The sequence below is a fragment of the Staurois parvus genome, unplaced genomic scaffold, assembly GCF_062004578.1.
Source record: "Staurois parvus isolate SC_StPar_1 unplaced genomic scaffold, SC_StPar_1.0 ptg000347l, whole genome shotgun sequence".
Classification (NCBI taxonomy): Eukaryota; Metazoa; Chordata; class Amphibia; order Anura; family Ranidae; genus Staurois; species Staurois parvus.
The window spans coordinates 9,528,561-9,556,050 of NW_028318143.1; the positions used below are offsets into that span (position 1 = coordinate 9,528,561).

The window sequence follows — 27,490 nt, forward strand, 5'->3', positions numbered from 1 at the left end:
CATGGGATAGTTTTCAAGTTTTCTGGAGTTAGGCTTTAAAGAACCAAAAGGCATACCTGAGAACCTCCCAATGTCAGAGAGCTTGAGATTGGGGTAGGGTAATGGTGGACATATACAGTAGCTATGTGATCCACTCTGAAATAGAGGCAAATATTCAGTCATGCTGGAGGAGGTAGGGAAAGCACAGTCCACACCTTCTGCCAGCTCTCTTCTCCTTCCCATTGTTGACTTGCCACTCCTGGTATCTAGTTGTCAGAAGTAGTGACACTGCTGTCACTACTTCTCTCAGCCTTAGTGGTGGGGACAAAAGGAACACTAATTGGCCAGAGTCTCTGGCTGAGATCCAAAGAGATCCCAGCTATGCTATCAGGGAGCTCAGGTGACAACTGTGGCTTTTAGAAGATTGCAGCTTCATCGTCTATGCCTTAGACTACATGTGTCAAACACAAGGCGCGCGGGCTGAATCCAGCCCACCAGGCCATTTCATGACTCACACTTCTCCTGTAGCTATGGCACCCCCATTATCTCCGCCCATACCTTGTCTCAGCAGTCAGCAGCAGAAAGAAGGACATAATGCCCCCCCTCCAGATTCTGCACCTCACTGTGCAGCTGCAGCACCCCAACCTCTATGCCTACCCTGGTCTCAGCATTCAGCAGACTCCAGCCCTCCTCTGGTCCTCCTCCAGCCCCCGCACAGCTCCTTCCCAACAGCAGCACACGGTAAGGGGGGGGGGTTGCACAGTGATGTAAAGAAGGGTGGGGGACTCTTAACATCTGATGTGAGGGGGGGGGGCGCTCTGAACATCTAGTCTTATAACTACAACTGGACCTTTGAGGACAATCATAATGCTGATACCGCCCACAATGAAACTGTGTTTGACACCCCTGCCTTAGACCTTTCCTAATCCAGTAGAGGCATTTAATTCATTGACTGGGGCAATTTATTCTTTTGCTGACCTCAGCTTCCCCCAGACTGCTGCTACATTTGTTTACAATCCACACATGGGAAGATTATTGCTCAACTGCACTTAAAGCATTTGCATTGTGATAATATTATTTGAAAGTGTTCCAGAAACTAACACAGGCATTCTCAGTTGGCATAATAAATTATGCCTTGTAAATGTTGGTGCGTATTAAAATAAAAAATAAATTGTAATTATAAAGAGGGGTACATTTCTCTTGAACCCACGTGGACTTGAATCCGTCTTGGAGTAAAGTAAGGTCAGGAACACATTAATGGTGCCAGAGTCAGCTTAAAATGTTATATTTAATTACACCGAGGACTTGCAGAATGGATGGCTGCCATAAGTAAATTACTTTGGCTAGGAAACTGATAAAACTGAAAATATTATGCAAGGAAATTCATTTTGTTGAAGGTGAACTGAAAGGAATACTGAAGTGCAGTGAAAGGCAGTCATATAATGTGACACGTTTTTGCTTCATTAAAAGAGAAATGATAGAGAGAGCAGTTAAAAAAATCCAGATATATTTTTAAATTAACAAAATGACTGTGATGGTCTAGTGGAGGTCAATCTTAAAAAAAAAATGGTCAAGATTCAGTTGGCCAATTCATACATTCCAGAGAAAAGCCAAGACCCCAATAAACCCTGCAATATGGTGTGTTCTCATCACGCCTGCTTATGATTTGTGATCATAAGGTCACCTCTGTAGAAGTTGACAAAGGTTATGTAGCATATGCCTAGTGGATTCTTTCAAGTCTGCTGGATGAGCAGGTCTTAATGTAAAATCTAGGGTAGAACTAAATTGAAGCCTTATCTGAAAAACCAATTGAATTTTGCCAGTATAGTCAAAAATGAATGCGTGAATCATTGCTTGGTTGTTAAGTGCAACTTCAGATTTTCAAGAATGCTCCAGCTGTCATTGGGATTGATTTACAACAGGCAAATATACTGTTCACATTTCAAGGGAAGTTGCACTGTGCAAGGGAAATTTTCCCAGAGCTTAGTGAATGGGGTAAGGCTTTGCTGGGATCCATCCTTCAGTCACATGAAATCAAAACTGCTGTTCTTTTTATTATTTTCCTTGCACATGATTGGGTATTCTTTGCAAAGTGCAATTTCATCACATTCACTAAGCTCCAAGAAAAATTATCTTGCAAAGTGCAACATGAACAGCCTATTTGCATTTATTAAATCAACCCTATTGAGCTGCCCTTGACAAAAGGTCTACAACTGTTTCTTTGAGCAATCATCACATTGTCTGCTATCATGACTAAAAAAAGGAACATTAACCAAAACCATTTATTTTGTTTTGTATAAAATGGGAAAGGGTTCAAATCATTTTCTGGATTAATTTTTATCTATGTCCCTGTGGAAGAAATTTCCCTTTGCTTCTTGTGATGGTACCGTGACAGAAAGCGAAAATAATTTCTCCAAAGAGCAAGAAATGCTTGACCTTCACTGCAGCTGACCAACTCTACTGAATATTGGGTCAGTTACAGCCAAGAATGAGAATTGTGAGATACCTTAATTTGTTGTGTAGAACCAACTTTAAGTTGGCAATCAATGTTTGCAATTTCATGCATCTGATGTGATCATAAGATGTCCAGAGTTCAAGGACGCTCAGTTCCATACAAGGAAAATTTCACAAGTTAGGGAATGGGCTAACAAAAAGTAATACTTATCTTAACTCATTGTTCACGATATCTAGCAGTCCAGATCTCTTCTCTCCAGTGCAGGAATGTGGTCGCCACTCCTATATCTTCACATCGCAGCAATCCTTTCATCAAAATGGGACATGGCCAATGGTCCTGCATTGAACATGATAATGTCTGCACAAACTTTTGGTGCAATATAAATCCTGTATTATAATAGTAATAATAATGACGAAGGTATGACAAGCTAATTATCAGATCCTTAATCTGCTGGGGGCCATTTTTTATTATTTTCCTAAAGTCTCAGTCCACCTAAAAGTTATATTTTAGTCATAGATGGAGCATATTGGATTGGGTCAGTTCCTGGCTTCTTCCATGTCTTGGATATTCCCAATGGCGAAAAGTTAATGCCATAATTACTGTTTCAGTTCCTGTTCACCTGCATGTTTTGTGTTCTCTATAATTATATATTCCTCATAAAATATAACTAATTAAAAACCTAACAGGAAGAGTGGGGTCCCAACATTGCATGTGCAGACTAAGGCACCCAGTGCAGAGATCTCACCAACAAAGCTCCTGAGCAACTTAAAAAGGACCTTTACTCCAGAAAATGACTTTACCCCCCTGCACCCCCCCATGTGCCATTATTTCCAAAATGTAAAAAAATCAATTTTTCTTTATTTTTTTACATTTTTCTACCCTCGCCACTGCCCCCACTGACATCTAGGTGAAAATGATGTGTCCCTGTTCCCTCAGTCTCTTGGAATATTCCTGTCACATAGTAGGGGCTGCAGGAGCAGGGACACACAGCAGGCCGGTGGACAGACCCGGTGGCACGTCATCTTGGGTCGACTGCAAGAACCCATAAGAAATGGCTCCAGATAACGACAGAGAAGAAGGTGGCAATGTAGGACCTGGGGTGTGGCAGCAGAATAGCAGATCCTAATAGGAAAACTATGGGGATTCCCTGGGTAGATGAGTATGTGAATTGTGGACAACTAGCCTACATAACAGGTAAGAGGGGTTAAAAAAGGGTGGGGGTAATGGGGGTGGGGGATGGTTTGAAGTTCACCTTTAATCCTCTGAAATCTCAGTTCAGGGTGTATGGACCTGATGTATCTTCAGTTTCAATAAGCTTGTGTTCAACATGACAGCAAGCTTTCGGTCAAGCAGGGTGTTTACACATAATCAAGGTGCAATACAATGGTGGTCTGGAAATATTGTGAATCTATGTTCACAATACTTTTCGGCGAAAAATCTCATAAAACATCTTGAAAGTGCTACAAAGGCCCACCACTAGAAAATTAAAAGAAAGTAAGGGGGGAGGGGTGGACAGGGGAGGTACAGTAGGCAGTGGTGGGAGGTTAGGGGAAATTGCTGGGGGTGGGTATGGTTTACTCTTTAACCAGGCTAAGTTGCCTAACTAGCTCGATAAAGCAGTCAGATGATCAAGAGCAAATGGTCAAAGTACCTAGGTAAATAATGTTCAATCAAGGGGTTCCAAATTTATGTAATTTATCCTTAAGGATCGTAGACATTTTTCCTTCAAGAGGCACCATGCATTTTATTCTTCACCTGTGTTACCAATAGGGTGGAGAACCACCAAGCTTTGGCTCAAAATTGTTTCGACACCATAAACAGAAAACAAGAAGAGATGAAACTGGGTATTTGTACAGTGCTTAGGTTTCAAATTTAGGAGGACTTCTTTTGGGATCTTTTGAGATACTTTTTCCTAGGAGAGCGCAGACCATCTGGGACCTGATGCATCTTTATATAAACCAGTATCAGATATGGGCAGCTAAACAAGGTCTTATAAAAGGCTAATGAATCAATCACAGTGTGGGGTAGTTTCAATGAATGATAACAGTACTACTTCCCTGGTAGAGCTGCAGGGGTTAGGACAGTGAGGATAAAGCCATTGTTATGGCATTTGTGAGAAGGACCTCCTGTCCCTTTTATTGAGCACAATTAACACCCTGGTAATCCTATCAGTGTTGGAATCACATCTAAAATGTCCCGGGGTGTGATTAGTGAAATCAGAGATGAGAAATGATGACAAATGAATAGCTCTATTATGTTCATTAGCTACAAGCCTTCCCGGTCTCAGTGCTCGGTCTTGCTTCACCAGGATAATGCTATCCAATGTACATCCCAAGAGAGCCGGCTTGTGACATTGCAACTGGCAGAATATGGTGGGATCGAAATAAGAGGGGTTTATTTTAGCCATGATGTTATCTCTCAGACAACAGCAAGGAGAGTATTGCTGATCTTTGATTGACTCTTGTAATTCAAGAACTGATTACTACAAGACAGAGCTGCAAACATCAATTCCTGTAGATCCCCCTAAAGCACTGCGCAAACTGTTGGCGCTACATAAATCCTGTATAATAATAATAATAATCCCTGTTCTGTCATTCACCTTGTATCTCCTTACAGATGAGTTTCTCTGGCTGTCATGCTGAACCTCTGGCTTTAATACATTCATAGGCACTGACTGAGAAAATAGGTGCAGTTCAGGAAATTCAAAGTATCATCAGAATTCCTTATTTGTATACTTCCAGTCCAATGAGTCACAGGGGTGTATTTATATAAAATTTGAATAGCAATATATCCAGTGAAAGTGTATGTACATTTGTTCTACGCTAAATTACTTTCAATGATGTACAATGTATTTATTATTTCAGGAACTTATATATCGCCGTCAATTTACGCAGTGCTTTATATATATATTGTATTCACATCAGTCCCTAGCCCTCAAGGGGCATACAGTGTAAAGTCCCTAACTTATGCTCATACACATACTAGGGCCAATTTACAGGAGCTAATTAATTACAGGAGCATGTCTTTGGAGTGTGGGAGGAAACCGGAGTACCTGGAGGAAACCCACACAGGCACAGGGAGAACATGAAAATTCTAGGCAGGTGGTGCTGTGGTTGGGATTTGAACCAATGACTCTTGTACTGCCAGGCAGATATGCTAACCATTTAGCCACTCATGCTACATTTTACAGACAGTTCCTATGACTCTTTGCATTATCAAGTGGACAAATGCTATATTTTTCTATTTTTACTTTTTAAATCAATAAAAAACAAAAAAATCGAACAGAATAGGAAATAGCCTAATAACATTTGTTTTCCTCCTAAATGTGTATAAAATAAATGTACATGTACTTTCACTGGGCGAATTGTAAATGCAAATGCAAACCTTTTTTATATAAACACCCCAAAGTAATAAAGAAAAAGGGGTCAGTATCATGACTACTAGCATTTTTTAAAATTAAAAGAAGCCTGCATATTTCTGTCATGATGGGTTTCCTTTAACATCATAAACATTTGCACAGTGTTGATTTTCCACTTTTGTATTGTTTAAAAACAAGCTGATATCCTCATTAAAGATAACGTTTGTATATGATTTTTATTGCATAGTTACATTATTCCAGCTTGGATCAATGTAGGTATACATATCTCATATCTGAGCGATCGCTGTGGAAAGTGACAGTCACTGTAGCAGTTGCTGCTACCTTCTGGGTCACTATCTATGGGGTTCTGGGCTGGTGTTCTGCATAGTCCTAGATTGTAAGCTCCAAGGAGCAGGGCCCTCCTATCCCTCTTGTATTGAACTGTATTGTTGCTGTATTGTCTCCCGTTATATTGTAAAGTGCTGAGCAAACTGTTGGCACTATATAAATCTTGTATAATAATAATATAATAATAGTAACTATGGGGGGAGAGAAGGCTCAGCACCGACACCATTCATGGAACGCCTCATTTTTTACTGATGAATGTTCTCTGATTGGACTAGGTGGAGAGGTAGGGAGGTGATGTCATGATTTCCTCTTTATTCAACCAGAGAAAGCCTTTTATTCATTAAAAAAAATACAAGTCATTCTGTGAATTTGTGACAGTGCCGGGCGGGCGCCCTCCTCTGGTTACTATGCTGAAGGGTGGTCACTCTGCACAGGACCTGGAAGATAGTGCCAATATTTAGTAGTCGCTGCTACATTTAAAACTCTGCCCCAAATTACATCACCAATCTTGTCTTCAAATATCACCCAAACTGTACTCTCCGCTCCTTGCATGACCTCCTGCTCTCTAGCTCCCTTGTCTCCTCCTCCTATGCTCATCTCCAGGACTTCTCCAGAGCTTCCCCCATCCTCTGGAACTCTCTACCCCAATTTATCAGACTATCGCCTACTCTGCTCACTTTTAGGCGATCTATGAAAACCTATCTCTTCAGGGAAGCCTATCCTGCCCTCAGCTAATAACGGAATCTTCTATTCCTCCTACCAGTCCATCCCCCACAGTTATTACCTTTTGTACCAGTAGCCCTTCCCTCATAGATTGTAAGCTCCAAGGAGCAGGGCCCTCCTAACCCTCTTGTATTGAACTGTATTGTTGCTGTATTGTCTCCCTTTATATTGTAAAGTGCTGAGAAAACTGTTGGCGCTGTAAATCCTGTATAGTAATACTAATACAGTGACTTCACTCAGATATGAAATAAGCATTCTCACATTGGTCTAAACTGAACCAGTGTTGGATCATCTGTCAAGTATACATTGCTGTCTGGTTCTTTCTTGAAGAAGGTTCTTCCCTCTTCCTGTCACGGTGACTGTGCAGAAAGTTAGGAAAATCTTGCCAACGGGTCATAGGAAGTTACAAGGACACTAAATTTCTGGCAGGACCAATGGCTATTTTTCTGCACTCACAGCCTGAAAAAAGAAAACCAGTGAAGCCACCACATCTTTGGACTGCTAAGCTCAAACATTTTTGCTCTTGACATTAGATATCCTTTTAACATTACTCTTGAAAAAAATGTTCAGCAGACAGATTGAAAGAAATGAATGTTCACGCACAGATTGCATATACATATAGCCAGGTGTACTTGACCTGTCAATCAAAAGTCACCGGGAGAACTAACCGTCCAATCTGGAGCAGATATGACAGGCGGGTCATTATTATAATTGGCGTGTGGGTGCACGGTAAGCCGTATCCCTCTGATCACCATTACCAGCATCCAGACAGACGGTTTCAAATAACATTGGTTTTCTGCCAGTTGTGTTTTTCTTTGGCTGTGACAGAGTTTGTGACCTTTGCAGAAAATTGTCCTCCTAAATTCTACTCGGATGTAAGAGTGGCACGTTATATATATTTATGTAACTTGATATGATTTTTTTACACCCTTCCCCTGACAATATTATTTCCCAATGAAAAAAAGGGACTTCAATGGAGTTGTGTTTACTTTTCAGCTGCTGGAATTTGTTCTCCTTATGTCCCGATCTTCTCTGCCACCTCAACAAAACCAAGAAAGATTAAAACATTTCTCGGATCAGTGGTCTAGTGAATTCCGCTAGAGCATGCATCCCAGGTAATAATGAGCTTAGACAGGATGCTCCATCGCAGGGGCGGACTGACCATTTGGAAACTCGGGCACTGCCTGAGGGCCCGGGGTCAGTAGGGGGCCCCATGAGATGCCCCTGGTACCTTTTTCATAGGCTTTTTTGAGTTTGGGCAAGGACACAGAGGCACCATGATCCCCTATTGCCCAGGGGGCCCCATGAGTTGTCAGTCCGCCCCTGGTCCATCGATACAGCGGTGGTTATTATTATTATTGTTACACAGGATTTATATAGAGCCAACAGTTTGTGCAGCACTTTACAATATAAATGGAGACAATACAATTACAACACATTTCAGTACAGAAGGAATAGGAGGGCCCTGCTTGTGGAAATTACAATCTAAAGCAGTGGTCTCCAAACTGTGGCCCGGGGGCCGGATGCGGCCCTTTGATTGCCTTTATCTGGCCCTTGGGGCACTATTCCTCCCACTGATATGAGGCACCATTCCTTCCACGAATACCAACATTGGGACATAATTCCTCCCGCTGATATAAACTACAGAACACTATTACATCCACAAATACTAAAGATGGTGCACTTTGCCTCCCACTGGTACCATCATTGGGGTGCTGTCCCTGCCACTGACATCAATAATGGGGCATAATTCCATCCACTGATATAAAATACAGAGTACTATTACTCCCGCTAACACTAAAGATGGAGCACTTTTCCTTCCACTGGTACCATCATAGGGGTGCTGTTCCTGCCAATGATATCAACAATGGGGCATAATTCCATCTACTGATATAAACTACAGAACACTATTACTTCCACAAACACTAAAGATGGTGCACTTTTCCTCCCACTGGTACCATCATTGGGGTGCTGTTCCTGCCATTGACATCAACAATGGAGTATAATTCCATCTACTGATATAAAATATAGAGCACTATTACTCCCGCTAACACTAAAGATGGAGCACTTTTCCTCCCTCTGATACCATCAATGGTGCACTACTCCTGCCACTGACACCAGTGCTGGAGCACCAGTCCTTCCCTGACACCAATGTTGGGGCACTGGTCCTTCCACTGACACTAGTATTGGGGTAAATTTTCTTTCATTGATACCAATGTTGGAGAACCATTCCTTCCACTCACACCAATGTTGGGGCCCTATCCATCTGACTGATACCAAATCCCTTCTACTGATACCAATGATTGGGCACTATTTCTGCTGCATTTTCAACTCTGACTAGTTACAGTCCAGCCCCCCCCTAAAGTCAGAAGACCAGAAAACTAGCCCTTTGTTCAGAAAGTTTGTAGATCCCTGATCTAAAGGAAGGGGGAGGTGGTACAAAAGGTGATAGCTGCAGGGGATGATCTTATGGAGGTGACTCAAGTACAGTTCTTAGGTGAAGGTGAGGGTAGGCTTCCCTGAATAAGCGAGTTTTTAAGGCAGACAGGGTGGGGGCTGACTGGACATACTGTGATAGGGAGTTCCAGAGGATGGTAGAGGTTATGGAGACGTTCTGGAGGTGAGCATGGGAGGAGGTGATGAGGGTGCTAGAGAGCAAGCTGTCTTGGGAGGAGTGAAGTTGGCGATTTGGACGATATCTGCGGATGAAGTTGGTGATGTAGCTAGGGGCAGCGTGGTGCATGGCTTTGTATGTTGTGGTTAGTATTTTGAATTATATACAGTGGTTGAATCACGTTGGTGATGCCAAGAGGATGAAGGACTTGTTATCCAATTTATGATAAAGAACAATCATTCCAAAGGAAATGATTCTATTGGAAAGGCTATACAGGGTCATCTCAATACTGGGAGATTGTGAGTGATCAGGAGCGTGATTATTAATCTGTAAGGGCTATCACACAGGGCTAGCGTGCGGTTGGCCGGGAGAGGGGAGTACTGCCTTTTTCAAGAAAAGTTTTTAATGTTAAACAGGATTAAACTCCAAATTTTTAATTCTTCTTAATTCTTAAATCTTATTCAAAATGATGCTCTTTCTGTCGTAGATAAAATACTTGGTAATTCTTCTAGTCCACCAGTCTTCCTCTAGGAGGGTGACAACGCTTCAGGGCCTGCATTAAATTCACTACAGCATTGTCACCCTCAGCTCACTATGCACACTGACCATGAGAATTATTGGTGTTGTCACTGCTCACTGCCAATCATATCTGGCCATATAATTGAAGACTTCATTGGGGACTTCATTGGGTATAGAAGAGGATCCATTCACTTGTCAAGGCAGGTAAGTAAAAAAAAAAAGATTGGCATCTACAGGGGAGAGGAGGGAAGTGGAATAAAAATTGGTCGACCAGTGAAGGACGTCAATGAATTGGGGCTGTCAGGAAAAGTCACGTTGCTATTTTTGTTAGGGCCAAAAACAGAATAATGACATCTTCTGTGTACTTTGCGCAGCGTTGGCGTGTTGTTTGCAGTCTGTCGGCTTGTGACAGGGAATTTGTAAACTTGTCTCTGCGCTAGAATTGTTGTTGCTTCCCAGATGTATATAGTACATGCTGCGTGCGGAGACTGTATATAAACAGACAAGCCACACAGAACAGTTTACTAAATATACATACCATGGTAACAGGTTTTATAGCAAGGTCTCGGGAAACTTGATGATGATGTGTCAATGACCCAGCGCTGAACTGCGTCACAGAAGGTGAATACAAGATACTTTGTACTCCAATGTATACAAAAAAGAAATACTAAGGGCACAGAATTATTACTTACTGGGGTGGGAAAAATAGGGCACCTTTCCATGTATACCATGTTACATTAATGACGTGCGTCTTATACCCCTAGTCATACTTCCACTCTGGCTTTCTCTCACACTCCAAAGACATGCTGGTAGGTTAATTGGCTCCTGTCTAAATTGCCCCCAGTATGTGTATGCATAAATGTGAGTTTGGGACCTTAGATTGTACACCCCTTGAGGGTTAGGGATTGATATGAATGTACAATATATATGTAAAGTGCTGCGTAAATTGATGGCACTATAAAAGTACCTGAAATAAATAAATAAATAATGTGCGTTTCCATTTTATTTTCAAAACATTCCCCCCTGCTCATTTTTTTTACTATAGCAATTTACAATTAAAATTGCCGAACACGCCTAAATGCTGCGTTCAAAAATGCCGTTACAATTTTTTTTTTCCGCCTGTATACACTCCTTTTCAAATATGCAGGTAAATGGCCAAATGTGCATGGACAGCCTAAGGGCTCATTCACACTTGACTAATTTCTAACGCTTGCCAAACGCCCCTATAGCATTTGACAGGAGTTAGACAGGCGTTTAGGAAGCAGTTTAAATGCTCCTCAAATTCTCCCCAAACGCCCTATGCGCATTTTTGAGGTGTTTGATTAAAACCGCACCACAAATGCCTATAATGAAGTTTAATGGTATTAATGCTCCGCAAATGCCCCGCAAACGCCCGCCAGGCATTTGAGGAGCATCACCATAGACTTGAATGGGAGGCTTCAGCTCCTCCTAACTGGACATGAGGCGTCAATTTTTCCCGCAGCGCAACTCTAATGCTTCAGTGTGAATAGCACTGTGTGCTGCCATGTATAGAATTTTCATAGGCGTTTGAGGAGTGTTAAAAATGCTCCCCAAACGCCTGCTAACAAAGCTAGTGTGAACATAGCTTAACAGAGGCTGAAAGGAAAAAAAAAGCATCAAACGCCTGTATAGGCAGCATTTTTATAGGCAGTGTGCATGAGGACCAAGAAGTTAAAAGACGTTTATTGTCTTTTCAGTGTCATTTTGTTTTCTATACATGTAAAGTGGCTTAGGCCCCATTCACACTTTGCGTTGTGTCAACGTGCGTTCCCACTTGCGGTATTTTTGCGTGTTTTTTGTGCATTTCTTCACGCCATGCATAAGGCAGCCCATTCACTTGAATGGGGCTGCCTTATGTGTGACAAATGTGCCAAAGAAGCTCATGCACCAAATTTGGCACTTAGCCAGGCGTGATTGGCCATGCACATTTTGCTGCGTATTTTGTCGTGCAACAACCGCAGCGTAAATGCACCGCGTTTGGGGTGCCATTAAGAAAAAATGATACCGGAAATGTGTTCCCTGATTTGCCGCATCTCTGAAGGTATAGTTAGAAACACATAATTACGCCCGTGTTTTCATAGCAGCATAGTGTGAATGTAGACCTAGAGGTTGGGGCTTCTGCCTTGCAGAATGCTACCTGCATGGAGTTTGCCTGTTCTCTCTGTGCTTGCATGCATTTCTTCTGGGTATTTGGTTTCCTCCCACACTCCAAAGGCATGCATACTGGTAAATCGCTGCCTGTCTCTGGGTTTCAGGCACGTGCTCCCACCAACCTACTCCCCTGTGATTTGACAGTGCAGGAGTTTGTCAGTAGACCCCAGCCAATTATTCATGGCCGGGACCTGCGGATCGGCTTGTCAAATCCCAGTCCAGACCTCTGTGTTGACAAACAACACAGGGCTCTGAACAGAGAGAAATATCACTTTGTTTCTTTTCCCTGAAAAGAAGGGAGAAGAAACAAATCAATCTATAGTAAAAAGCAGCACACATTACACATTGTTAGGCACACAATTGAACCCTTGATTACCCTGAGATGTTAACCCCTTCCCAGCCAGTGTCATTAGTACAGAGACAGTGTACATTATTAGTACTGATCCTGGTATTAGTGTCACTGGTGATGTCAGTGGCAGTTAGTCAGCTCCCACAAAGTGTCAGATTGCCCGACGCAGTCCCACTGTAAATCGCTGATCACCGCCATTATTAGTATAAAAAAGATAAATAAAAATTCCAGTATATGTACCATAGTTTGTAGATGCTATAACTGTCACAAAATCCAATCAATATACACTTATTGAGATTTTTTTTTACCAAAGACATGTAGAAGAATAAATTTTGGACATAATTTATGAACACATTTCTTTTTTTATTTATTTTAATATGTTTTATAGCAGAAAGTAAAAAATATTGTGATGTCAGTGGCAGTTAGTCCTTTCCCACAAAGTGTCAGTAAGTGTCAGATTGCCCAACACACTATCACAGTCCCACTATAAATCACTGATCACCGCCATTATTACTATAAAAAAGATAAATAAAAATTCCAGTATATGTACCAAAGTTTGTAGATGCTATAACTGTCACAAAATCCAATCAATATACACTTATTGAGATTTTTTTTTACCAAAGATATGTAGCAGAATACATTTTGGACATAATTTATGAACAAATGTCAGTTTTTATTTATGTTAATATGTTTTATAGCAGGAAGTAAAAAATATTGTGATGTCAGTGGCAGTTAGTCATTTCGCACAAAGTGTCAGTAAGTGTCAGGTTGCCCAACACACTATCACAGTCCCACTATAAATCACTGATCACCGCCATTATTGCTATAAAAAAGATAAATAAAAATTGCAGTATATGTACCATAATTTGTAGACGCTATAACCTTCACACAAACCAATCACTATATACTTAATGGGATTTCTTTTTTTTTTACCAAGAATGTAGCAGAATACAATTTGGACATAATTTATGAACAAATTCCATTTTTTATTAATATTTCAAAATTGTCAGTCTTTTTTCACCTATATAATACAAATTTCAGAAAGATTAGATAAATTTAATGTGTGTACAATGTTGCATAACCACGTAAATGCCAGTTAAAGTAGCGCAATGCCAAATAGCAAAAAATGGCCTGGTTATGAAGGAGGTAAAATCTTACAGAGCTGAAGTGGGTAAAACCATTTTACTCCCCCCCCCCCCAAAAAGAAAAAAACAAATGCTCCTAATATCCAACTGATATCACATAAAGGAAAATGCACGTACATATTTCCTATTGATTATCTTTAGGTAAAACAAACATATTAAAAGATTTTTAAAAAATTTAGGAAATATCTCTGCTAGAGCAAATAATCTTTCTTAGATGAGAAAACAAACTCAAAGAGCTGTTATTTTCTGTCTTGGTCAGTGCTAAACCCAAACACAGACTATCTGCTACTGTCCCGTGAAAAGCAGAAACCAGTATGATTGTAAAGAAATAAGTTATATCTAAAAGAAAAACTCAAACAAATCAACACCTTCAAAGGAACGAACATGATATAGCGACTTTTATCACCTGTCTAGGTAACATTATCAACACAGGCTGCTGGCGATAACATAGTTAATAGACTTTGTTTAGATAACCCCTGCAGGGAGAGGAAGGGGGTACAATGCCAGATTTTTTCCCACTTTCAAAAAGTATCAATGAAACAAGCCTTCTGTTAATGAGAATTCCCATTCATGCATAATGATAAAATCCAGATTGTTGAAAAGTGTATGTATTGTGTCACTCGTGATAAGGTCAAGGCTGGGCGTTGCTGACTCGTTCTGTGACATTGCCCATACGTCCACGTGGAGCCACCCAGACCTTATTATTATAGGGGTGCTTTAAATTTGGGAATTGACACCAAGGGCAGAACTACAGCAGATCCACCGACTGCTACAGGACCTAATGTGACTATTTGGAGAAATCAAATCATTTGGCATAAAAAACCTGTAGCAAGTCACCTGTTCTGTGGTTTGGAAGTCTGAATATTGTTTAAATGTAAAGTGTATATAACCCTCAGCAATGGTTATCAGTTAATTATACCAATAAAAGCACTTTGTTATATCTGTTTGAAAAATGCCTGTTGATCCAGCTGGTAACATTACGTGCTTTCGGCTTGAGATGTTCTATAATTAATTAGATCAGCCATTCCAAACTAGGGTTCTTCGGGAGATTACTAGAGGTTCCTTGCACTGTTGCTGATTGACCTCTCATCTGATGGTGTCTGCATAGTTCCAGAGCAACCACCATTGGGCAGAGTCAGTAGCATGATACCAACTGGGATTCTGACCATGAACACCACTGTAAGGGGGCATTCTTCCCAATGACTATCAATAGAAGTCACATTTTTCCCACTAACTTCAAAAAAAGAGGTTTTAGTAGGGACTCCCTGAGACCTGAAATATATTTTAAGAATTCCTCAGGAGTTAAAATGTTAACAAAAGCTGGGTTACATTGCTCCCAGTTCAATGGACTACAGAAAAGTTCATCCAATTTTATAGAAATAAAGAGAGGGGAGGTGCTCTCTGGTCCTAACACACCTTCCTGTCCTAGGGTGACAATGCTGCTCCTCCATAGATAGGGCACATGAGCATTTTCACTCTAGGACAGAAGATGCGTTAAGGGCTGGTTCACTGGGTGAAAATAGAGGGAACGTTTCTGAAAAATGAAAAATAATGCAGCCACCACATCAAAGCTGCAATGTTTTCCATTTTTATCTTGGGTTTAGAGTCAATATTGCATCTTTGCTCTTATGGCACAACAAAGTAGGCACCAAAATTGGCCCATATGTACAATCATATCTGTTGGTACATGAGATGACCGTTGGTGATCTGGTAAGGGTTTTTATAGCCACAAATAGCACCGGGCAGCCGTAAGTACAAAGGTGACCAATTTAATTCTGGGTTGGATTTTAGGATCCAGTTCTGATATGAGTCTACTCCCTTACATCCGACAGGTTAGCAAACACAGTTGTACCATATGAGAATAATAATTATAGTGTATGAAAAGGATTTGTTTTAAGATTTAGAAAGTTTTATTGCTGTCTGCACCCCTGTTGGGAAGATTCAGCCCTTTGTTTGTCCTGGTTACCATTCTCTCCAAAACAGAAAGTAAGATGGAATCCAAAAATTAACTGTCAAAAGAGCAAGTGGTGAGCGATAATCCTCCAATAGGAAAACCTGTTTCTATGACAACTTTAAAATATTAATTCTTTTCAGTTGACATTTTCCCTCATTTCCTGTTGTGTCTTCAGGGAAAGAAGTAAAGGGAAATCTCCCCAGGGGTACAAAGACAGTAAAAATGAACATGATATGGGTTTTAACTGTTCCTTGATCTATCTAAAACAAAACAATAGTAGAGTATTGTATTAACCAGTAATTAATACAGAAAGCTTGGAGTTTAAGTGATACCCTTTATTGGTTAACTCAGGTTATTAATTGGGGACAGGGGTGGACAAATTTATATGTAATTCAGAAGTCAGTCTGTCAAATTCAGGAGCCAGCAGTTTTATTAGGAGCCAGTTCAACTGACAGCTACTAGAGAGATCACCAAAAAGTTAGGCAAAAGCTGAAATTTTTAAGGAGTATTGGCTACCTGATGGTTGGATTGTCCAACCCAGTTTTGAGCTACTTAGATCCCTTCTTCAAGATTTTTAAAGCCTGAAGAAAGGATCTAAGACATTTCGAAAACTTGTGTCCTAAATAACTTAAATTAAGTTTCACTTAAACTTCAATTCTTCTGCATAAAACAAAAAAGGTTGGACTTTGTATATACTTAAATGCAACTCTTTTTGGGAACAGTTGCTGGGTAGTTGGATCATGCCTACACAGGGGCGGACTGACCATTTGAAAACTCGGGCACTGCCCGAGGGCCCGTGGTCAGTAGGGGGCCCCATGAGATGCCCCTGGTACCTTTTTCATAGGCTTTTTTGAGTTTGGGCAAGGACACAGGGGCCCCATGATCCCCTATTGCCCGGGGGCCCCATGAGTTGTCAGTCCGCCCCTGTGCCTACAATTCCAATCACTATCTAATGTCTATGACCAACTGAGAAATCATCTAGGCTCTTGTCTACAGCTAACATTAGTAAAACATATCACACAATTGTCACATTGGATGCTATAGATTTGAGTGTCCTTAGTTATGATTAAATAAGAGAGAAAGTTGTAATATGTATCTAGGAATGTCTAAATATTAGGACCCTTATGAAAATCAGCATTCAAAAAGAAATATTTTTCTTGTGGGGTTTTACCTTTTAGCTTGACCAGCTGTAAAATGTAAAAATAATCTTCCACATCATTTCACATATAAATTTTGCTTGCGAAACATTTTCCAATGCTGAGTTAACTATTATTAAAGAAATTAATGATTCTACCTGGGACAGGTTTAACCTGTTAAGGGGGTGGCATTGCTCCTCTACCCTCTCCACAGCTCCGGTTTTCTTCCTCATCCTGTCTGCTTCTTGGGCTAAATATAAATCCAAGACAGGTACTCCTCGAGACCTGATGTCCGCTTCTGTTAAAGAGTTCACCATCAGCATCACCCAAACGGGTCTCTTCCTCTCCCAATTCCCAGCAATGGCATTAAACAGATAATCTGCATAGAGACCCTTGCCTCTCTGGTCTGGGGTCATCCAGTGAGGCATCATTAACTTGACATATTCCAAGTGCCTCTTGAGTCTCCGGTAGAGTTCCTTGGGCAGAACATCCTGCAGGTTCTCCCCTTGTGGGAGCATTTGACAGCTGGCTAGTGCTGAGATGGTATAAGGATCCGTCAGGTCCAGTTCAAAGTACACATTATTGCTCTCCTGAAAGGCTTTTTTGGAGTTTTGGGGTATAAAGTCCCAAACTCTAGTGTATGGTACATGGATGGTTCCAAACAGATAAGCAGGGGGGTTTCTTTTAATGGTCCACAAGAAGGAATTTAGCTCTTCTTGCTGAAAAGAACAACAGAACATGGCATGTCAGTTTCTGCTAAGTCTACAGCTGCTTCCAGAATTTTAAAACAAGATGAGATGTGATAGACAGACAGACAGATAGATAGATAGATAGATAGATAGATAGATAGATAGATAGATAGATATGATACAATTTCACAAGTTTAATCACCTACTGCTTTTTTAAGTGTCTAAAGCTGGTCATAGATGGATTGAAAATTTGTGATCCAAATGTGGCCACTATGGTTGAATCCACCGATCGACTTCTGTTCAACCGCCCTGTTGGTATATTTTCGCTTTATCAGCACCGCAGGCAATGGGCTGCAGCACTTATCTGTGTCTTTTGATTGCAGGTGATCTCCCCGCTGTCAGATGACACAGTGGGGAGATTCCCGCCTCTACATCAAATTTGTAATTGGTGAATTGGGCCTGTTTTTTTCCTTCAACCCACTGGTTGAAATGACCCATGTATGGCCAGATTAAGGCTAGATTCACACTTGAACTTGAGCATCTTCAAGAGTTATTAGAGCTTTTTTATTTTTTTGTACATGAGTTTTTCAGGTGTTTTTAGGTTTGAGTGCTTTTGTTTTAGACAATGGAAAGCTAGTTACCAGGGGAAGGAGAGGTAAGAAGGACACAAGGTGCGTGCTGCATTAGAAACTACAGTGAGCGACTTTGCCCCAAAGAAGCTCCTGTACTTTTTCTAGCATTGACTGTTTAGCTGCAAGCAACACAATTCTCAGATGTTAACAGGCAACGTGTTGAGTAGTGAAGTGCTTCTAGAAAGGTGCTTCAAATCACTCAAGTGTGAACAGAGCCTAAGACTGGTCATACAAGGATAATTTTTTTTCGATCAGCTGATGGGCTGACTGGAAAAAAAAACAACGGATTTCCCCATCCACATAAGCAAGGATGGAGGAATCCTTCCCGCTGTGCTTTTGTATTCTGACAGCAGGACTGTCAGAGTACACTGATCAGCGCCTAAAGGCCAACAGACCCATTCAACAGAAGTTGTTGGTTAGGTCAATTTCTGTTGAGCGGGACGACCATAGGTGGATCGAAATTCAGCTAGTCCCTGCTGAACTGCCCAACTTTCGATCAGGGGCGGACTGACAACTCATGGGGCCCCCAGGCAATAGGGGATCATGGGGCCCCTGTGTCCTTGCCCAAACTCAAAAAAGCCTATGAAATGGTACCAGGGGCATCTCATGGGGCCTCCTACTGACCCTGGGCCCTCGGGCAGTGCCCGAGTTTCCAAATGGTCAGTCTGCCCCTGCTTTCTATCCATCTATGGCCAGCTTTAGAGATTATTACAGCAAGATTTATTCACCTTTACAAAAGAAGGTTCAATTCTTAGCTTCTTCTGTGCTGTACATTACTGAGTATGCAGCAGAAGGAGAGGTGCAACAACAGAAGTGAGACCAAGGGCTCTTGAAGCTAGGAACTGCTTGCCAATGGAGCTCAGAAGCAGTATGCGATTTATCCCACCAGCATTCACCCATAGCTGAAATATCTGTTTTGTTGGACTGAACCTTTAGGGGAAAAAACTCGCTATAAAAAATGGCTACTGACAGGTATGCCTATTCTCTAGATAGGTATAAAATCTGATATTTGAGGTTTTCCAAAAAACAAGCAGCTACACTATAGAAATGGGAATGTAAAGCCACCAACTAAAGCTATTTGTTAATGCTGTTTTCTGCACAGATTGACTACCAAATTTTTAGCAGCGTTTTAGCACCAGAAAAGCTTCCTTGATATACACACTAATTCAAACTGCATACTTGATCCATTACAACTTGCTACTAGATTTCAACTAGATAGATAGATAGATAGATAGATAGATAGATAGATAGATAGATAGATAAAGAATATTTAAAGTAATATAAAAAAATAAGAGAACATAAGCAGAAAACAAAATAATTAAAACGAGTACATTTAAAAATATAAAAATAAATAATATAATATAGGTAAAAAATATCAAACAAAATAAATAATATAAAAATAAAATAATAACACAAATAATTTCAAAATAAATATAATATATAAACAATCAGTGTTTAAGAACCCATCAATCAAACACTTCCACCAACATCCTTCATATACTAAGCAACTTTCTTCATTGCTAATTGAATTCTAATGATAGATAGATAGATAGATAGATAGATAGATAGATAGATAGATAGATAGATAGATAGATAGATAGATAGATAAATATCCAGATAGACAGTGAAATGGTGCAATAAATATTTATAGATATAGCTACATACTTATATATTTTAGGACGTATGGAATGCATAATATGTACATTATATGATTTATATGTGCACATTAATTTAAACTGCATATTTTATCCATTACAACTTGCTAGCCATAAACATATTCAAGTAACATTTTTTATAGTGGAGAACTAGACTGGATCCATGTTTTATGTGACTGGCTTGGACTTTTAAGGTCTGTCTTATCACTGGAGAGGAGCCATGTCTATACTTATCCGATAATGATCCTACTTTTAGGAAACAATCAGTGTTTAAGAACCCATCAATCAAACACTTCCACCAACATCCTTCATATACTAAGCAACTTTCTTCATTGCTAATTGAATTCTAATTTTAGTATTTTATTCTAATTCTACTAGCAGTGAGGCAAGTTGCTTAGCATGTGAAGGATGTCGGTGAAAGCTTTTCAATGACATAATAGCTTTGCAAAGCAAATTTTCTTTTGGAAAAGGAACCTTCAATTATCTGGGTGATCGTGGTGAAGTCGTGCTGACTTTGATCATTCAATCATGCGCGAGACAAAATCCTGTCTTTTTTTTCAGTTTTCCTTGCACATGATTGGGTGTACTAGTGAATTTTCACTGTTTCTTTGCCTTCCCTAAGTGAAAATTAATTTTGAAAGTGACCATGCTCTACTCCTCTGAGCACTGTAAATGAACCCTAACATATCTAACACATTGTAACAATTTGTAGGCAAACATTTCAGATGTGTAGGTGTTTACCATCCTAAAAAGCAAGGTTATTTGACATAAAGTCTTCCTGCGATAACTGCACCTTGACCAATATATGCCCCATCTATGACTACACCAAGCCATGTTAATGGCTACAGTGTAATCATTTTAAATCAGTGATAACTTTTATCAACATGCCAGAAAAATGCCACCAAGCTTTCCCTAGGAAATCACCTCTGCATAAGCAGCATCCATTCAGCGGTCACTCCCAGTTCAGAGACACCATGGGGTGCGCAAATAATAGTCGGAATCCTCTCAGTGCATGGCCTGATAAATAGGATTGGAATCAAAGCTTTCGGTACACCCTGCCCCCCACCGCACAGCACTCCGATGGCTTCCTAAAAGTAGAATCTTTGTCACATAGCCATAGACACTGCTACTCTGCGGTAATAAGACTTGGTTAAAATGCTGGACAGTCTCTTTAAAAATGGATCCATTGTAGTCCTCCAATATAAAAAATATTTATCACGTGAACAAGTTTTAGGCTAGAAAGATGTAAATAAATCGGCAGTTTGAATTAGTGTGTATAAATAAATTATATCATTTTTATATTATACATCCCAAACATGTAAGAGTACATATCTATAGTATTACTTTAATATAATAATAATAATATATCTGTTTATCTATCTATCTATCTATCTATCTATCTATCTATCTATCTATCTATCAATCTGGTCTATCTATCTATCTATCTATCTATCTATCTATCTATCTATCTATCTATCTATCTATTTGTGTTTGTGTGTAAATGTGCAGTTCTTATTACAAAATATATGATATAAAAAAAGTCAAAGCTCAATATACAGAGCTACTAAATGCTGAACATTTCATACATTTACACTACATAGTAAAGCATGTTCTGAGAACATGGCATAATATCTTGATTAGCATGTGCTAAACGTGTGCAAAAATATCAAAGTTCTGAAGATCAAAAGTTTACAATGTTTGTTCCTAAAGACATGCTGATCAGTTTTGTTGATCATATATATATATATATATATACATACTTTATGTACTGTATACATATAAAGTATATATTTATACACTGTATTTATATATTTGCAGTAGCGCTCTCTCTCTCATATATATATATATATATATATATATATATATATAGATAGATATATAGAAATATATATAGCAGTGTGCTTGTACTGGATGATAGATAGATAGATAGATAGATAGATAGATAGATAGATAGATAGATAGATAGATAGATAGATAGATAGATAGATAGATAGACGTGTCCTACTCTATTTCTCAATATATGTGATGCATAGTTGCCAATTGTCCCTGACTACAATTCCAGTTCCAATTAACAACCTGTTCTTGGTCAGCCCAGTAATAGTTCTGGGTTTCAGAATTCACTGTGAACACCTTGAAATTCTGCAATCCATACTCAGCGCTTACCATCCATTTATACTTCTATTATTGTATTTATGTGCCTATAATTTATATTTAATTCTCATGCAAATTATGAGATATACACTCAATATCTGTGCATTTTCATGCAATGAACAGGTTCCAACTGGCATGACTTGTAACCCAATTTAATGAATAGATGGCAGTTGGACAGTAATGAAAGGGACAGACAGGCTCTGCAGCAGAGTGTCCCTGGCTGAAAAATTGGTAACTACTTCATTAAAAACTTGGTAAGGGGCATGCACATACAACGTATAGAACTCTCAGGTTATAACCCAATTTATTGAACAGATTGCAGATGGATAGCAAAAAAGTGCAGACTTAGCAGCAGAGTGTCCCTGAAAAAGTTGAAAAGAATTGGTAGCTATGTCTTATAAAACATTGGCTTAGGGGCATGTACATACAATGCATAGCAATGTTATGCTATAACCCAATGTAATGAACAGGTTGCTATTAAACATTAGTGAAAGGGACAGATGTATCTGACATAGCATCAAAATGTCTCTGTAAAGTTGAAATATTAATCACTATGTCACATAAAAGAATGGCTAAGGGGCATATACATATAATACATAGCAATCTTATGCAGGGAGCAGTTGGATAGTAATGGGATGGACAGACTAAGGAGCAAAGTGCCCCTGGATAAAATAAAGGGTACCCATGTTATAAAAATGTGCTACAATGCATAGCAAGGTTAGGTTATAACCCAATTTAATGAACAGGTTTCTTTTGCACAGTAATTAAAGAGGCAGTCTTATCTGATTTAGCAGCACTATGGCCATGGAAAACTGAAAAAATGCATAACCATGTCATAAAAAAGAATGGCTAAGGGGCATACACAGCCAATGAATAGCAATCATATGATATAACCCAACATAATGACCAGGTAGCAGTTGGACAGTAGTAAAATGGACCGAATGTCCTTGGAGTAAAAACAAATGGTAAGGGGAATACACATACAATGCAACACAATGTCATGCATATATTGTAGTTGGACAGAGTCCTTGGAAAAGTTGAAAATCGTGATCACTGTGTCATATAAAAACATTGAGAGCATACACATACATTGCATAGCAGGGTTAGATTGCAACCCACTTTAATGAACAGATCACAGATGGACAGTAATGAAAGGAACAAAACGTATCTGACTTAGCAATAAAATGTCCCTGGAAAACCTAAAAAAATGAACTGTGTAGTATAAAATAGTAGCTAAGGGGCATACATATTCAATGCATAGTAATGTTATGTTATGACCCAATTTAATGGAAATATCACAGTCGGGCAGAAATTAAATGGACAGGCAGGCTCATCAGCAGAGTGTCCCTGGATAAAAAAAAATGCTATCTTTGTCCTATAAGAGAATATCAGAGGGTCACACACATGCAATGCATAGCAACCTTATATTATTGCCCAGTTGAAATAAATGATAAATGATAATGAAATTAGCAGACATATCTGACTCAGCAGCAGTGTCCCTGGATGAAAATTATTGGTATTATGTCATATAAACTAAGAGTGACACATGTGCAATGCAAAGCAATCTTATAATATTACCCAATTGAAAGAAATGATAAAGTGCAGATCTGACTCAGCAGCAGAGTGTCCCTAGATACAAATCATTGGTATTATGTCATAGAAAATAAGGGTCACACACATGCAATGCATAGCAGTCTTATATTATACCCCAATAGATAGGTTGTAGTTGGACAGTAATACAAAGTGCAGATGTATCTGACTCAGCAGCAGTGTCCTTGGATGAAACTAATTGGTATTATGTCATATAAAATAAGAGTGACACACATGCAATGCATAGCAATCCTATATTATTGCCCAGTTAAATGGATTGGTAGTGGCTGGACATTAAAGAAGTGAACAGATTAATCTGATTTAGCAGCAGTGTCCCTGGATGAAAATAAATGGCATCTATGTCATATAAAATAGGGGTCACACGCATGCAATGCATAGCAGTCTTAGATCATACCCCATTTAATGGATCAGTTGTAGTTGGGCAGTATTACAGGTACCGTAGCACCGTCAATTTATGCAACACTTTATATATACCCATATATTGTACATTCACATCAGTCCCTAACCCTCAAGGGGCGTACAGTCTAAGGTCCCTAACTCACAGACATACATACACATACTAGGGCCAATTTAGACAGGAGCCAATTAACCTACCAGCATGTCTTTGGAGGGTGGGAGGAAACCGGAGTATCTGGAGGAAACGCACACAGTCACGGGGAGAACATGCAAACTCCAAGCAGGTGGTACAGTAATGTGCAGATTTATCTGACTCAGGAGCAGAGTGTCCCTGGATGAAAATCATTGGCATCTGTGTCATAAATAATAAGGGTCATTAGTTTGAATCGCAACCATGACACTACCTTCCTGGAATTTGCATGCTCTCCCTGTGGCTGCATGGGTTTCCTCCGGGTACTCTGGGTTTCCTCTCACACTCTAAAAACATGCTGGCAGGTTAATTGGCCCTAGTATGTGTATGTATGGATGTAAGTTAGGGACCTTAGATTGTACACCCCTTGAGGGTTAGGGACTGATGTGAATGTACAATATATCTAAAGCTGTGTAAATTGACAGCGATATATAAGTACCTGAAACAAAATAAATAAATAAGGATCACACACATGCAATACATAGAAATGTAAGGAATAAATAGCAGTTGGACAGTAATAAAATGAACTCTTATCTGACTCAGGAGCAGAGTGTCCCTGGATGGAAATCATTGGCATCTATGTCATATGTAATCAGGGTCACACATGCAATGCATAGTAATCTTAGATTATACCCCAATTTAATGGATCGGTTGTAGTTAAACAGTGCAGTTCAGATCTACCTGACTCAGCAGCACAGTGTCCCTGGATGAAAATAAATGCCATCTATGTCATATACTATAAGGGTCACACACATGCAATGCATAGCAACCTTATAGCACAATTTAAAATATAAATAGCAGTTGGAGAGTAATGAAATGAACTGCCTTATCTGCCTCAGGAGCAGAGTGTCCTTGGATGAAAATCATTGGCATCTATGTCATATGTAATCAGGGTCACACGTGTGCAATGCATAGTAATCTTAGATTATACCCCAGTTTAATGGATCGGTTGTACTTAAACAGTACAGTTCAGATCTACTTGACTCAGCAGCAGAGTGTCCCTGGATGAAAAATATTGGTATTATGTCATAGAAAATAAGGGTCACGCATGCAATGCATAGCAGTCTTAGATTATACCCCAGTTTAATAGATAGGTTGTAGCTGGACAGTAATGCAAAGTGCAGATTGATCTGGCTCAGCAGCAGAGTGTCCCTGGATGAAAATAAATGGCATCTATGTCATATAAAATAAAGGTCATACACATGCAATGCATAGCAATCTTAGATTATACCTCAATTTAATGGATCGGTTGCAGTTAAACAGTATAGTGCAGATCTGACTCAGCAGCAGAGTGTCCCTGGATGAAAATCATTGGCATCTATGTCATATGTAATCAGGGTCACACGTGTGCAATGCATAGTAATCTTAGATTATACCCCAATTTAATGAATCGGTTGTAGTTAAACAGTACAGTTCAGATCTACCTGACTCAGCAGCAGAGTGTCCCTGGATGAAAAATATTGGTATTATGTCATAGAAAATAAGGGTCACACGTGCAATGCATAGCAGTCTTAGATTAGACCCCATTTAATGGGTAGGTTGTAGTTAAACAGTAAAGTGCAGATTTATCTGACTCAGGAGCAAAGTGTCCCTGGATGAAAAATCTGGGTATTATGTCATATGCAATCACGGTCACACACATGCGATGCTGCATAGCAATCTTACAGCCGAAACTAACAAATAAGCAGCAATTGGTCAGTACTGAAATGAACAGATTTATCTGACTCAGCAGCTGAGTGTCCCTGGATGAACATCATTGGCATCTATGTCACATGTAATCAGGGTCACACACGTGCCATGCATAGCAATCCTGCCTATGTCATCTAAGTTCACAGAGAGCAGAAGGCAGACAGAAGGGGGATCCCTCTACCCCTTTCCCGTAACTCACCGCCTTGGGCAGTCCACACTGTCCCGTGTCCATGGGCAGCCTCTTGCACTGTCCCTCCTGCAGCATGAGCAGAGTGCCCAGTACAAAGCACAGCAGTCCAGTCCTGGTCCTCATGGTTCCCAGTAAAGCTCAGATCCCTTCTCTCCTCATCCAACAAGTGCCGACAATTCGGAGCCGATCACAGGCTGGGGAAGAGTGGCAGCGCAGCGCAGAGCTGGTCCATGGCTCACAGGGACTGGTGGTGGAGGGGTGCCGGGCACACAGGGACTGGTGGTGGAGGGGTGCCGGGCACACAGGGACTGGTGGTGGAGGTGTGCCGGGCACAGGGACCGGCGGTGGAGGGGTGCCGGGCACAGGGACCGGCGGTGGAGGGGTGCCGGGCACAGGGACTGGTGGTGGAGGGGTGCTGGGCACAGGAACCGGCGGTGGAGGGGTGCCGGGCACAGAGACTGGTGGTGGAGGACTGCTATGGGCACATGAAGGCGGCTGCAGCTCTGCATGTCACATCACACTGCGGACCAGCTGGGACTTTACAAAGTTCGCGGAGTCCCATCCTGAACTCAGCACACACCGCCCACTAGAGGGGGCCGACACAAGGCTCTCCGCGGCTGGATCCTCCCCGACACCCTGCGCTCAGCTCAATCATTAACTCCAGCAGATGCTGAACACTGCAGGTCCCTATAGCAGTCCTCACCAGTCCTTATCATAGGACACACCTCACCAGTCCTTATCATAGGACACACCTCACCAGTCCTTATCATGGGAAGAAGCACACCTCACCAGTCCTTATCATGGGACACGCCTCACCAGTCCTTATCATGGGAAGAAGCACACCTCACCAGTACTTATCATGGGACACGCCTCACCAGTCCTTATCATAGGAAAGAGCACATCTCACCAGTCCTTATCATAGGAAAGAGCACACCTCACCAGTCCTTATCATAGGAAAGAGCACACCTCACCAGTCCTTATCATGGGAAGAAGCACACCTCACCAGTCCTTATCATGGGAAGAAGCACACCTCATCAGTCCTTATTATGGGAAAGAGTGCACCTCGCCAGTCCTTATCATGGGAAAGAGCACACCTCACCAGTCCTTATCATGGGAAGAAGCACACCTCACCAGTCCTTATCATGGGAAGAAGCACACCTCAGCAGTCCTTATTATGGGAAAGAGCGCACCTCGCCAGTCCTTATCATGGGAAAGAGCACACCTCACCAGTCCTTATCATAGGACACACCTCACCAGTCCTTATCATAGGAAAGAGCGCACCTCACCAGTCCTTATCATAGGAAAGAGCGCACCTCACCAGTCCTTATCATGGGAAAAAGCACACCTCACCAGTCTTTATCATAGGAAAGACTGCAGCTCACCACTCCTTATCATGGGGAAGAGCGCACCAGTCCTTATCATGGGGAAGAGAGCACCTCTCCAGTCCTTATCATGGGGAAAAGCACACCTCACCAGTCCTTATCATGGGGAAGAGCTCACTTCACCAGTCCTTATCATGGGGAAGAGTGCACCTC

General features: G+C 40.7%; 1 protein-coding gene across 1 annotated transcript in view; it reads right to left on the reverse strand.

Moving 5' to 3' along the window:
• Positions 1 to 26,505, reverse strand: part of TRABD2B (TraB domain containing 2B) — a 434,033-nt gene extending 407,528 nt beyond the window's left edge. Inside the window, exons 1-2 of the mRNA XM_089684441.1 lie at positions 25,965 to 26,505; positions 16,911 to 17,471 (exon numbers count right to left, since the gene is read on the reverse strand). Of these exons, the coding sequence (XP_089540567.1) occupies positions 16,911 to 17,471; positions 25,965 to 26,078 (675 nt within the window). The 5' untranslated portion in view covers positions 26,079 to 26,505. The remainder of the gene's footprint in view (positions 1 to 16,910; positions 17,472 to 25,964) is intronic.
• Positions 26,506 to 27,490: the final 985 nt, after the last annotated feature.